Source organism: Malania oleifera, chromosome 1, assembly GCF_029873635.1.
Source record: "Malania oleifera isolate guangnan ecotype guangnan chromosome 1, ASM2987363v1, whole genome shotgun sequence".
NCBI lineage: Eukaryota > Viridiplantae > Streptophyta > Magnoliopsida > Santalales > Ximeniaceae > Malania > Malania oleifera.
Window position 1 is genome coordinate 124222060 of NC_080417.1, and position 13078 is coordinate 124235137.

Below are 13078 nucleotides of genomic sequence, written 5' to 3' on the forward strand. Positions count from 1 at the left end.
GAGACACAGGGAGAGTATTCTTTGTTTTTTTTTTTTATCCGTAAATGTAAATTATATTGATCAAAAAAGGATATGAACAGAAAAACTGGGCATACCCGAGGGAAGGGAAGCAAAGGCTCCCAAACAATACAAGAAAGCAATTACACTCAACCTGGGCATCCCCAGGGGCACAGAGGCCTCCAAAAACTAATCAAACAGTCAAAGACTTCAAAATTAGGTAACACTTTAAAATCACAAAAAGGGACCTACAAAACAGCTCAAGCCACCTTCAAAAAGAGATCCATGATCATAAAGGAAAGCATCTAGGAAGCAGTAAAAATCAGAAATTCAGATCAGCAAAAGCACAAGCACTACAGAATCTGATGCGGAAGGGAGTTAACTCAGAAACCAACAACCAAAGCACAGCTCTGCAAGCATTTAGAAATGCAAACCCAGAAGTAAAAACAACCAGCTCAAAAAAACACAACTCAAACTGCAGGAAGACAACACTGTAACCCAGCACAGTAGGAACCAGAACCAGCAATGCAGAAAAACAGCACCCAGTGACCTAACTGAAGCATCAGAATCCCAAAACACAGCATAGCCAAGCCTACAGGAAGCCTCAAAATAAGTTCAGAACAGATTAGTCTAGAAATCTGCTTCAAAAAAATAAGTGCACCAACTGAACAGCAGTTGCAGGAATTCTTTGTTGAATCACTGCAGTCATGCATTCCAGATTGCCAATCATTGTAAAGATTAGGATTCGACGCTGTCTCAGTTTAGCATCAATCAAAAGGAGGGCATAACTCTATTCTATCCTCTCTAAGTCTAACACAGCAAAAGAATTTTTTTTAAATTACAAACTAACTGCCATATGAGCAAAGAAGAGCGAGAGTTTTAACTAGAAAGAAACAAAAGAATGGGGATCGTAATATGGCGATAGAAAGTCCCCCCCCCCCCCCCCAAAAAAAAACCCGGTGGCCACAGCATGAAAAGGCTTATTGTTCGTTCAGAAGTATAACAATAAAAAAATCAATATCAAAGCTTTAAAAAGTCTTCATACCCAAACACTTCTACATTCCAAATAAAATATTATTCAGAAGAATCAAACAAATCTCTTCAGATATAGTTTAGGGTCCCTAGACTTTTAGAACGTTTAAAAAGGGAGACAACAGAGAAGGTATTAATTCTTAAACAGTGGCATGGTTGTGCACTTGACATTAGCTCTATTTGCCAGAAGGTTTAGCCTTATTTTTACGCTAGGAACAAAGTTCACAATATTACCAGATAAGTTATAATTCTTAAACAGTGGATAACTATCAGCGAGCTTGTGAAAATAATCTGAAAATGCAGGGTAAGGTGGCACAGCATGTGACTGCTCATGAGAGAGAAAGAGAGAAAGAGAGAGCTACCTCATATAAGGTCAAATCACTTCCACCAGTAATGTTCCAGACAATTCCAGTTGCCCTCTCTATGCCAATGTCAAGTAAAGGTGATTGGATGGCATTTAGTGCAGCATCTCTTGCTCTGGTCTTCCCTAGAAAAAAATTAGAAATAAAATAATAAAGAAATAAAAAAAGAGCACCACCAAGAATATGTTGAATGTAAAAACATTTTATCAGAATGTGAACATAAATCTGGGTCTCAGTAGACAAATAAAGAAGTGTTTTTTGCAAATGAACCATGAAAAAGTTCACAATCTAAGCACAGGTGAAGACCCAACACAAAAAAGATAAAAGAGCTACTCCTTTTTTAAAAAAAGGAAAAAAAATAAATACAAGAAATTCTGCCTAGTACCATTTTGCACCCTTTATACTAAATTTTTATAGTTATGTATCCTTTAAACTTCTCTCTAAAACCATTAGCAGTTGCCCAACGATAAATAACCGGTTTGAAGCACTCTCAGGCTGTGGGACAGAGACCGATCAAATCAGACAAAAATATTTTTAGACAAACAGCAGTTAAAAAAAGTAAACTCTGCTGAGTGCTAATATTAAACCATGCACGTACACACACGCACAAGCAGGGAAAAAAGTTTGCATCATTCACATTCACATACTTAACATGCACAAACATGTACCCGCATGCCCCACGCACATACACTTATGTACAGACAGAAGAAAAGGGTTCACATCCTTCACATTGATTTCCCCAAATAGTCATAATAGCCGGTCATTGCCATCACAATATGACACATAAATGGGCATTCCATCAAACCCTCACACTTCGTTTGGGAACATGAATTTTGAGGCTAGAATTTGGATTTGTCTGGATTTGGACAAAATTCAATACAATTTTAATTTGTCAAAATTTTCACAAATCCAACTCTAAGGCCTCCCCGAAACATAGGGTTGGTCTTGGCTAAAAACAGCAGCGCCTTATTTCATGCTATACTTTAGTTGGTAAGACATGGAAATGATTAAAAAAGAATTTATAGAGGAGCAAAATCCACTCGATGCTCTGATATTATGTCACATTGTACTGAAAAAACTACCATCAAACAGAAGCATGGGCATTTGTTACATCTAAAAACATCCTTGATAAAAAAAAAAAAACCATCTTGAACTTTATTTGCTGCCAACTAAGCAATGCCTTTAGACATACATGTATTGCCTTCAATCCACATGTCCTTCCCAGCAAACACAGAAGAGCTTGGCAACCATTTTCTAGAAAATGCCCATTCATACCTTAAAACTGTACTAAATAAAGAAAAATCAACTTTACACAGAAGCCTTCATCCCATAAAAGATTAGCAACTAAGGTACTACCCAAAATTCTTACAGTAAAGAACACGACTTGAAACAAAAAACTTCCATGCATCTGGGTCAAAATTGGAGAATTTATTCTCTTAGAAATATAAAATACTGCATAGAATCAAGGTGTAGATTTTTCATAACCTAAGACACAAATTGGAGGAACTCCAAGGTTAGGTAAAGTGGTATCACTAAAGCTTGATGAAGATAGTATGCATGATTTTTAGTGGCAGTTATTATGCTCACAGTTGACATTTTTAGTGATTCTACGGATCCAGAATTACAAAAATAAAATAAATTAAAATAAAAGAGGATCCTCATAATCATGATGCCTTCAACATGATAATAGACATCCGAACATTGTAGTGTCAATTGCTTGTTAAAATTACCGGTAGCAGTTCCTATCCCCATCAATGAGGAACCAGCATTGGCCATGATAGCCCGCACATCAGCAAAATCCACATTAACTAGCCCTGGAATCTGCAATTGTGGCAACTCAATACCATTAGAGATCAAAAAAAATAATTCCTCAGCTCCCAAAAGTAGGGAGGAAGAGAAAAAGAACAGTAAAAGAAAGCAGTAATTGATTCGAAAAATAAAAGTAAAAAGAAATATTTACCAACAAAAGATGAAAACTGCATTATCCCCTATTAGTGGAACAGTTCATAAAATTTCACTGATACAGAAACTGAAATGTATATCTGCCCATGCAGATGTATATGTGCTCTCATGCAATAGTGAAAATCCAAAGGATCAAGTCACTTGAATAGTCAAATGCTCATATCAATAATCTAATCAGCACAGAAGAAAAACTTGTCATCCTCATCAAACAAAATAAACTTTTTAGCATGTCACACCCTTTGGTCTCACCAGGATAGTGTAAGCACATATGTCAGCATTATCATCCATTTGAAGCACACCAACAGAAGATACTAGATCATCTTTCTGACAGTTTCAACAACATTCTTACCATGATTATGAAGAAATCAGAAGGAATCAAATAATATTATCATGCATCATTGAATTAAAAAAAAGAGCTAAACATGCTTTTCCGTCTCAAAGTCCATCTAGGCAAGTATTGAAATATTTATTTTTGCAACATCCTAATTTGATCTTTTTTTTCATTTTAAGTGAGCACAGGATTTATATTTAAGTATTCCCATAACAAGTTGTCCAGGCTTCTCATACCGTAATTATATCAGATATACCACGAACACCTTGTCGAAGAATATCATCTGCCAGGTTAAATGCTTCTGTCACTGGGGTAGATTGGGAAACTGCAGTCAATAGTTTGTCATTTGGAATGGCAATCAATGTGTCAACATTGTCTCTCAAGGCTGCAATTCCTTCCTGAGCCTGAACTGCTCTTTTACGTCCCTCAAAAGAAAAAGGTGTTGTGACAATCCCAACAGTCAAGATACCCATAGACTTTGCAATCCCTGCAATTATAGGAGCCCCACCAGTGCCAGTTCCACCACCCATTCCAGCCTGCACACAAATTTTAGTTGTTAAAAAAAGGACAATAGGAAAAGAATGAACAGGTAGGATACCAGGCCCTAAATTATGGCTAATCTTTCTTTTTAGCACTTACAATAATAACGTATTTTCTTTGAGTTGCATTGATCTCTCAACTGCTTTAAGAGGTTTGACTATTACTTGGTCATTTTTCCACAGCATCAACTACCAGACGAATCTATTGCATGTAGTCTATTAAACATAGCGATGCGTGACAACCACAAGAAAATTTTCTGTTGAAACTTTATGAAAAATTCACCACAGGTTACTGTAAAAAATTTAGCCGATGAGCTATTTTTCAGTTACAATTGACTCTTACATGGTAGAAAGAAAGCTCAAGTACTTGAGCCTCATCCATAAAATTTTCTTCATACCAAATAAAGATTAGTATTAGAACTTCAATAAAGAACAAAACCATGCAGCTTGCTGGTATCAGGTCCAAAATGGCCCCGTCATACCTAGATTTGTTAGTGAAAAATGGAGATAGAAAAATGGATGTATGAGATTAATGTAGGGATATGGAAGGCAAAACTATTCTCAAGATCCAATGCACAAAACAGGGACAGAATTCCAGATGGAATTTTTTTTTTTTTTTATTGGGATAAGATTGATGTGGAAATATTGGGCAAGGTACAATATACTGGAGGTCAGTTCTTTCAAGTTTAAGACCATAGTCAATAGCAGCATATACTCTGTCTGTTTTAGCTACATGGAGTAAAGAAGAGAGGGAGATGGAGAACAAGAAGAAGCAGACAGGGAGGCTGGAGACAGGAAGTTAATGACAATTGTTAGATTGCCACTTTACCTAAAAGCTTAAGCTGTTAGGATGTGGGCCAACAACGCATATCAATCCTTAACACTCCCCAGCACGGGCAGCCCAATAGCATGTGGAGAGATACACGCAATGTAAATAACACCCATTACAGGGAATAAAATAATTTTTTAAACACCACATAATAAATGTGGGCGACAAGACTAGAACCCAAGACCTCCTGATAATTAGCTCTGATACCATGTTAGATTACCACTTTACCTAAAAGCTTAAACTGTTAAGATGTGGGCCAGCAAAGTATATCAAGCATTAACAACAATGATACACAACAAATTGCAGAAATATAGAGAATCAAAGAACCTAGCAACAGAAAGGAAAATGCATAATCCTCCAAAAAATGAACCCAATCCCTCATACCTCTCATAGCACACTGAAAAAATTGAGTTTTAAATTGGAGGAGATCCTCTTCACTAGGAATGCTGTCAAAAAATCACAACCCAAATTCCCTAGGCACCGAATGCTAGAAATCTTGGCATGACTATTATACTACTGCATAAATATAGTTGATTGGAAGCTTATGATGCTCTATTTTATAGGATTCTAGAACATGCCTCTTAACGTGACTGCAAATGAAACAGATCCTTGCGGAGTATTTTTGAGCATCAACCAAGGAAAGCTAATGTGGTGTCTGATGCTCTATGCAAAAAACACAGAGGACATGATACTAAGCTAATTCTTCAAAAGGAGAAGAATGCCGGAGACTGTTTCATAAAGGAATATTTGAAAAGTTTAAGATTGCTGTTAGAACAAAGATAACACTAAACATGTTGTGTTTTCTGAAAAGGGCTTTGCCAATGGTTGGGTTATCCCAGCCAAAGCACGGCTGGTCACTACCCAATTGTTGTGGGGTGACGGTGTCAGGCAGTGTTTTGTATGATTAAATATCTTTCAAACTTAACAGTTATTCTACATTCATTTGTCGTATTACCTCAATTTGTTAAAAGAAAGAAGAATCAAAGGCTGGTGTGGTGGGTTTAGCCACTCCTAACAACATAAATTTCTAGCATGCCAATTAATACAAGTTCTGCATGAAATTACGCAGTTGAATACTTGAACCTACCGTAACAAAGACCATGTCTGCACCATAAACTGCCTCTTCTATTGCTTCTTTGCTTTCTTTGGCAGCATTCATGCCAATATCTGGGTTTCCACCAGCGCCAAGACCTCTAGTCAACTCCTGACCAATTTGTAAGCGCTGCTCCGGAAATACAGGCGACATTCTCATGGCTTGAACATCTGTGTTGACAATCCAAAACTCAACACCCTTCATAGAACTTTCTATCATTCGATTGACCGCATTTGACCCACCGCCTCCAACACCAACAACTTTGATCTTCGCTTCATTATAATTACTCGGACTGAAGGAGTCTTTCAAATTCTCAGTTACACTTCCACCTGAACTATCCTTTCTGGGATTGTTTACCGTGGTGTTCCCCTCTCCTCGAAGCATAGATATTTCAGGGTGTAGATCGAGAAAAGGGTCTTTACTCTGATAGTGACCGACACTATGGGAGTTGGATGAACATTGAAAACGAGATGAACACAATGCAGTCTTTTCAGTGACAACCCAAAACCCAGTTTTATCATCAATCGTCTTCACAGAATGAACTCTCCCTCTAAAAACAGATAGCATCCCAACTGGATTTCGAGTATCAGGAGGTCTAAAACACGGCGACAGACAAGTCGCCATTTCAAAATGGTAATTCCCAAATCACAGAAGTTAAGGCTGCTCAAATAATTGTCAAGAAATCAGAGTCCCAAGCAATTAATCTCCCGATTCTACAGCAAATCTTTTTCCCAATTCCTGCCGTTACCAAAAGCAAAATAATCAGGAGATAACCAGAAATTATGCAACAGGAAAAGTTAACAACCAATCCAATCTCCAAGCTGATACACTCAACGAAGACAAAGAAATCCAACTCAGAAATCAAAATGCAGCTTAGTGCCGGGAAAACTCACAATGCACAAATGCCGAGATACTCAAAGTTTTTAGTACACAAAAACTGTTTAGTGAAAAGCAAACACTCACAAAGCCCCCACAAATTTTGCGGCATAGCATAGAGAGTTCCTTTAGGAGAAAAATTAAAATCAAGACTGCAAACCCAAGTGACCCAACAAATTAAACAAATGCTACGACTACAAATTTGACAATAACCAGATAACCAAACCCACTGCAGTGAATCATTGATTGACCAGTAATAGAGAAGAAATAAAGTCAGTAAAGCATCAATAATGCAGCAAAAAGAGAACAGAAATGGCATCTGGGTTATGGAGGGGCAGACCTCAGAGACGTGTAGAGCAGAACAAAAGAGAAGCAGCATTGGGAAGAGGGCGGAAATGGGGTTTTTTCCTTTTACTCGGCCTTCGACGCTTGCCCTCTGCTTCTTACCTTCTGGGTTTTCTGGAGAGAGATAAATCATAAAACGAGAAACTCCAAGCAAGAAAATCTAAAGAAGAGGAGTGAAGGTCACAATTTAGAGGGGAAAGAAGCGCAAGGACAGACGTGGGCTCCCATTGGAAGGAACAGTTGACACAAACAATGGCGAAAGCCTTGGCCCCCTTATCGAACCAGGGTTTTATGTGCTGGGAATAGCTTTGAACCATTTCCCAAACAAATGGCCCTTCAAAGCGGGGCCTCCTCTCACTCTACAGGTCATGCGTTTCGGGTCGAACACCTCTTGAGCACTGAATTAAATTTATCACAAGTCTATTAACATATATCGAAGTAATAAGTCAATATGAATTTAAAAAAAAAAAGATAAATTTTATAGCGAAGTAATGTAATAAGTCATATGGTTTGCTTTATTTTACTTTGTTGACGATGTTTGTTTTGTAATTGAAAATATTTACATATTTAGACTATGTTTCAAACATAAATCTTACATTACAAGGTGAATAAAATACACAAACTTGATTTTTTATTCTATGTCATGCAATCATGTTATAATTTATCCTTAAAAAACATATTTTTAATGTAAACTTTGGTCTCAATTATAAATTAAGAGATGGTTGACAAAAAATAACCTCTACAAGACAAAATAAAAAGAGTAATCTATAATAAGGTTTCGATGGAACTCCTCATCACTGAGAATAAAATGTAAAATAAAATAAAATTTTGGGATAGAGATGACTAACCTTTTTTTAGGACCGTTATACATTTGAATAGAAATAAATTTGTCGTTATTAAAATTAACTACTCAAGATATTGCGCTTATTCAAGAGTTTTTGAAAGAGTGATGCACACTTTGGAGAGGACCATTTCCAAAATTAATAGTGCAGTGTCTACTATGCCGTACTTGTAGAACAAATGACTCTCTAAATGATATGATTGTTTATAGTCAACATTAGGAAAAAAAATTTCATATTAATTACCCTTCAGTGAACAACCAATCCAATCTCCAAGCATCACACATTGTTCAAATTAACTAATGGTAACATATATAAATCTTTAGACCAAGTATTATTGTCTAAATCTATTTTTTAACCTTATACTTTTGGATTTAATAATTAATATTAAATACTCCCTTTTGATTTTGGTTCAATTTTTTAATTTTCTTTAAAAAGCTGTTATACATTCGACTATCGTGTGCTAAAAAAGGAAAGATATCGCCTTGGAGGCTGTAATAAGCTTTTTATTATTATTATTACATAGGAACTCCAGCCACCAATAAGTCTTTCGGATCCTCTAGTGCGGCACTAAACCTGCGGATTAGCATCCTCCCCCTAGGTCTCACTGATCAGGTAAAGTCCGAAATGCAGACATAGCTTCCGTGCGTCAATTGGACGTTCGGCCAACCCGACCCCCAAGACACATTTCCATTACCATCTACAGTTCTGACTGGCTCACAGAAAACTCTCATTATTCATGGTCCCCGCTGACTCATTGAACGAATTCTCACAATCCACTCGCTGGCTCACAAAGTAAATTCTCACTATTCATAGTTACCGCTGGTTCCGTGAGTATATTTTCCTGGAATTGAACTCCGATGCTCTTTCTTACGTGCTAATATTTTCCCACTGCACCATACCCGTGGGGGCTAGGATAAGTTTTTAAAGTCACATAAAGGTGTAATACAGGGATGACGATAGACTATTATATAAAAAAAAAAATTAAGAAAATGACTAATATCATGGACTTGCCCACACAAAGAAGTTTGTCTAAGTGAATGGTTAAGATTTTGTAACTCAACTTCTAAATATTTGTAAATTAGGGTATATGTGCTACACTATTCTTGGGGTTTGTGTTTGGATTAAGTTTTAGTCCAACCTCTTTTGTGACAAGTGCAAGGAGGAACTTTTAAAATAATAATAAATATATTAAAAGGAGTTAGTTAAGGTTAGTGTAATAATAATTGTTGTTTCTATGAAAAAAGAGTTCTTAGAAATAAAAGACCAATCACATGTTTTGGTAAAAGAAAAAAGAAAGAAAATTGGTTTAAATATTTAATATGATTACAACAAATTTTATCTATTTTACAAAAACTTCAAAATTTATGGAGTTGAAATTTTTAAAACTTAAGGTTTATTTGGGATTATTTCAAAAACAATGAAAAGAAAAGCTTAAAGCCAAAAAAGAAACTAAAAGTTCAAAACTATAATCTATTTGGTAAATATTTTCAAAAATAAAATAAATTAAAACCTAAGTGAGCACATTGTTATTTTTGTCCTTCTATCAAATAAAAAGTATAAAAATATTATTGGGTTAATGAAAATGAAAAGAATACAAATTAGGAAATATTAATAAAAATTAAAATTAACTACAATAAATATATTGAAATATTATATTTAATCATTCTTTTAGCTACTCCAAGCATAATCCTATTGTATGTCAAGACTGACAAAAAAAGGTAAAAATATTTCTTTGATGACTTTAAAAAACAATTTCATTATTATAGAATACTGTTAATTGCAATTGACTGTTTTATATAGTGGCGTAAATTTAAATAAATTAGCACAATAACAATGAGCATTAAACTAAGATGTTACACCTAATATGAAAATTAAGATCCTTATGAAAACTCCCGTAGATATTATGATCTAATCAAAAATTGTCATTCATATAAACTTAGGGCTTATTTGATATCGTTGTTATTTTTTATTTTTTGTTCCTATTTTTGTAGAATGAAAAAATAAATTATAAAAGTGTGTTTGTTTGTGTTATCAATTTTCTATTTCTCTTGTAGATTTTTTGTTGTTTGTAAAAAAACTGAAAAATCAAATTTTATGGTTTTCAGTTATTTTGACAACTTGTTCCCAAAAAATTAATATTCAAAAATTATATTTTCAAGCTAAAACATTTATTTTATACATTTTTAAATAAAAATAAAAATAAAATGATCATATGAATTTAAATAAAGTTGAAATAAAAATACACATAAATTTCAGAAATAATAATAAAGTCAATTATAAAGTAATTTTACTATTTTTCAATTGTCATGTCTAATAAAATTTTCATTGTAAAATAAAATTTGGAAATATAACAATTAAGTAAAATAATTAGAATAATTTTTATTTTTATTATAGTATTTTTAATGTGTATTATCTTGCAATTTTATTATTTTAATTATATTTTTATAATGTTATTCTATTTAAAGATGAAAATGAGCATTTTAATTAAGTCTTTAATTTATTCTATTTTTATAAATATTAATTGAACAAGCTATTGGTTTTTGGTTTTTAGTTTTTATTTCTAATTTTTTATTTCGTTTCTATTTTTTTTTTCTATAATTTTTAACAGTGATACCAAACAACCCTTAATTAATCATAATACAATGAGTAATGAAAGCACATGACTTATCTAAAAAACATTGTCCATATTCAATAATAAGCTTTGATGTAAATATATAATTAAAATAATATTCCTAAATCAGATATAATTTTATATTTAAAATGAATTACACATAATAATACAATACTTTGTCATGATCAAAATTACAAGAATCTTAGTTAAAGTTTTTTGATAGACTTCTTTGAACCATAAAGCACCAGATTGTCTGAACAATTTTAGAAAATTTGCATTTTAATCGCACCCATACAGTTTTGCATATTTGGTCACAAAATTAACTATATATTATGACAAGTATAATATCAATATTCCTTTCAAATCTAGTTATCTAAATTGTTTAGATATATATATAATTTCATTTTAGGCTTATTGTAATGATTGTGATGTGCTTGTTCACAATTAACATTCTATGTTTGTGGTCATATGTTCTATAATTTGATTCAGGGAAGGAACCATTTTTAAAAATGTTGACTTGTACATGTTGTTGAAGTGAGAGAGAGAGAGAGAGAGAGAGAGAGAAGAGAAGAGAGTTGCATCACACCAGTCACCATATAAAATAAAAGAAGAATTAGGTCAAGTTTGTAATAGTGATTGTCATGTTCCATATCATCATATAACATTGATGGGTTTTATGTTATGGCCTTGTAAATAGGAGAGGAGAGTCGCATCACACCATATAAAATAAAAGGAGAAGGTTCCCAACCTGACTAACATGTTTTTTCAATTATCTATTAAACCATAACCTGAGATTATCGCAATAATATTCTTAAGTCTATTATAATTTAATAATTTAAAAATTAAATTTTCAAAAATAGTAAATTGCAAATGAGTTAAGTGTACTAATACAATACTTAGTTATGATCAAAATTAGAGGAAGCCTCAGTGCTTATATCCTTAATCGACTTCTTTAAAATATAAAGTAGCATAGGATTGTTTGAACGATTTTAGAAAATTTGCATCCTAACCACATTCGTATAACTTTTTTATGTGTCTTCACAAAGTTAAATGTGTTTTGACACGTGTGATATCATATTCCTCTCAAAATATGATAATCTATATTATTTAGTTGCATATGATTTCATTTGTTAACCTAGTATGATTGGGATATGCTTATTCACATTTAACATTATGTTGTTGACACATTATAAAAAATATAAAAAAAGAAAGACAAATTGACTTGTCTTATTTGTGAGAGAATGTTAAAAGTGTATGAATGATATAGAATGCGTATAAAATCTTTTGCAATGTCAAACTAGGTATGTAATGGTTAGTGAGCATGATATTTGGTTTTGACACTTACATGTTTTGTGCATGTTATTGTAAAAAATGGGCAAGATTTCGCATTACACCATATATAAAATAGAAGGAGAAGGTTCCCAACTTCAATCACTAGTATGTTTTTGTGGTTCTCCATCAACACGACTTGAGAAGGATGAATAATATTTTGCTCTCTAGACAATCATATACATTCTCTCAGAGCCCTAGACATATAAAACACATTAATGGACTCATTTGAACAAAGAATGCATTTCCAACATTTAATCATAATGTTATATTTTGTGCTCCAAGCTAATGATTTTGATATTAGAGGCTCGAATCAAATTACAAAAATCATAACAAACTATACATGAGCTTCAAAATAAAATGTAAAATTCTTTCCTAATTTCTTTTAGGTTATGTTTGGTTCGCAAAATATTTATTTTTTAGAATCAAATGGAATACAGAGGACTAGAGTAAAAATTGTATAGGATGTAACAATTTTAGAGGAAGTCACTCCTGCAAAAATTAATTTGTTTTATACTATTGAACTTGGAATAGAATTGGAATGATATTCCCATGATAAAATATGGGATGGTCATTTATTGTTTTCTCCATATTATGGACTCAAAAAAAGATTTGCATTTGAATTTGCTTGGTGATAGCATTTTTTTTTGGTAAAGAAAATAATGACTAATATAATGACGGCTAAATGGTAAAATAATCATCACCAAAAATATATTTTGTAATAGTACTATCAAATCCTTCAATCACAAGCACTCTATTCCTTAGAACAAACGTAATCTTAGTCTCAAAATCATTTGATGAAAATAGATTGCTAGTCTACGAAAAGACATTCGGGTTGCGATTTGGAAGAAATTCAATACACGTTTATATTACATTTTATAAAAGTAAAATGTAATTACTATATTTTGGTAGTGATTGGGAGCATGAGTT

The 13078-nt window shown here is 33.3% G+C and overlaps 1 protein-coding gene across 2 annotated transcripts in view; it reads right to left on the reverse strand.

Annotated features, from left to right (window-relative positions):
• The window catches only part of LOC131153042 (cell division protein FtsZ homolog 2-1, chloroplastic), a 48124-nt gene extending 40353 nt beyond the window's left edge, over positions 1 to 7771 (reverse strand). For both annotated transcript variants that reach the window (XM_058105072.1, XM_058105066.1), the window contains exons 1-5: positions 7362 to 7771; positions 6140 to 6883; positions 3921 to 4220; positions 3122 to 3212; positions 1392 to 1516 (exon numbers count right to left, since the gene is read on the reverse strand). In XM_058105072.1, the coding sequence (XP_057961055.1) occupies positions 1392 to 1516; positions 3122 to 3212; positions 3921 to 4220; positions 6140 to 6769 (1146 nt within the window). In that variant the 5' untranslated portion in view covers positions 6770 to 6883; positions 7362 to 7771. The remainder of the gene's footprint in view (positions 1 to 1391; positions 1517 to 3121; positions 3213 to 3920; positions 4221 to 6139; positions 6884 to 7361) is intronic.
• Between the last annotated feature and the right edge of the window lie 5307 nt (positions 7772 to 13078).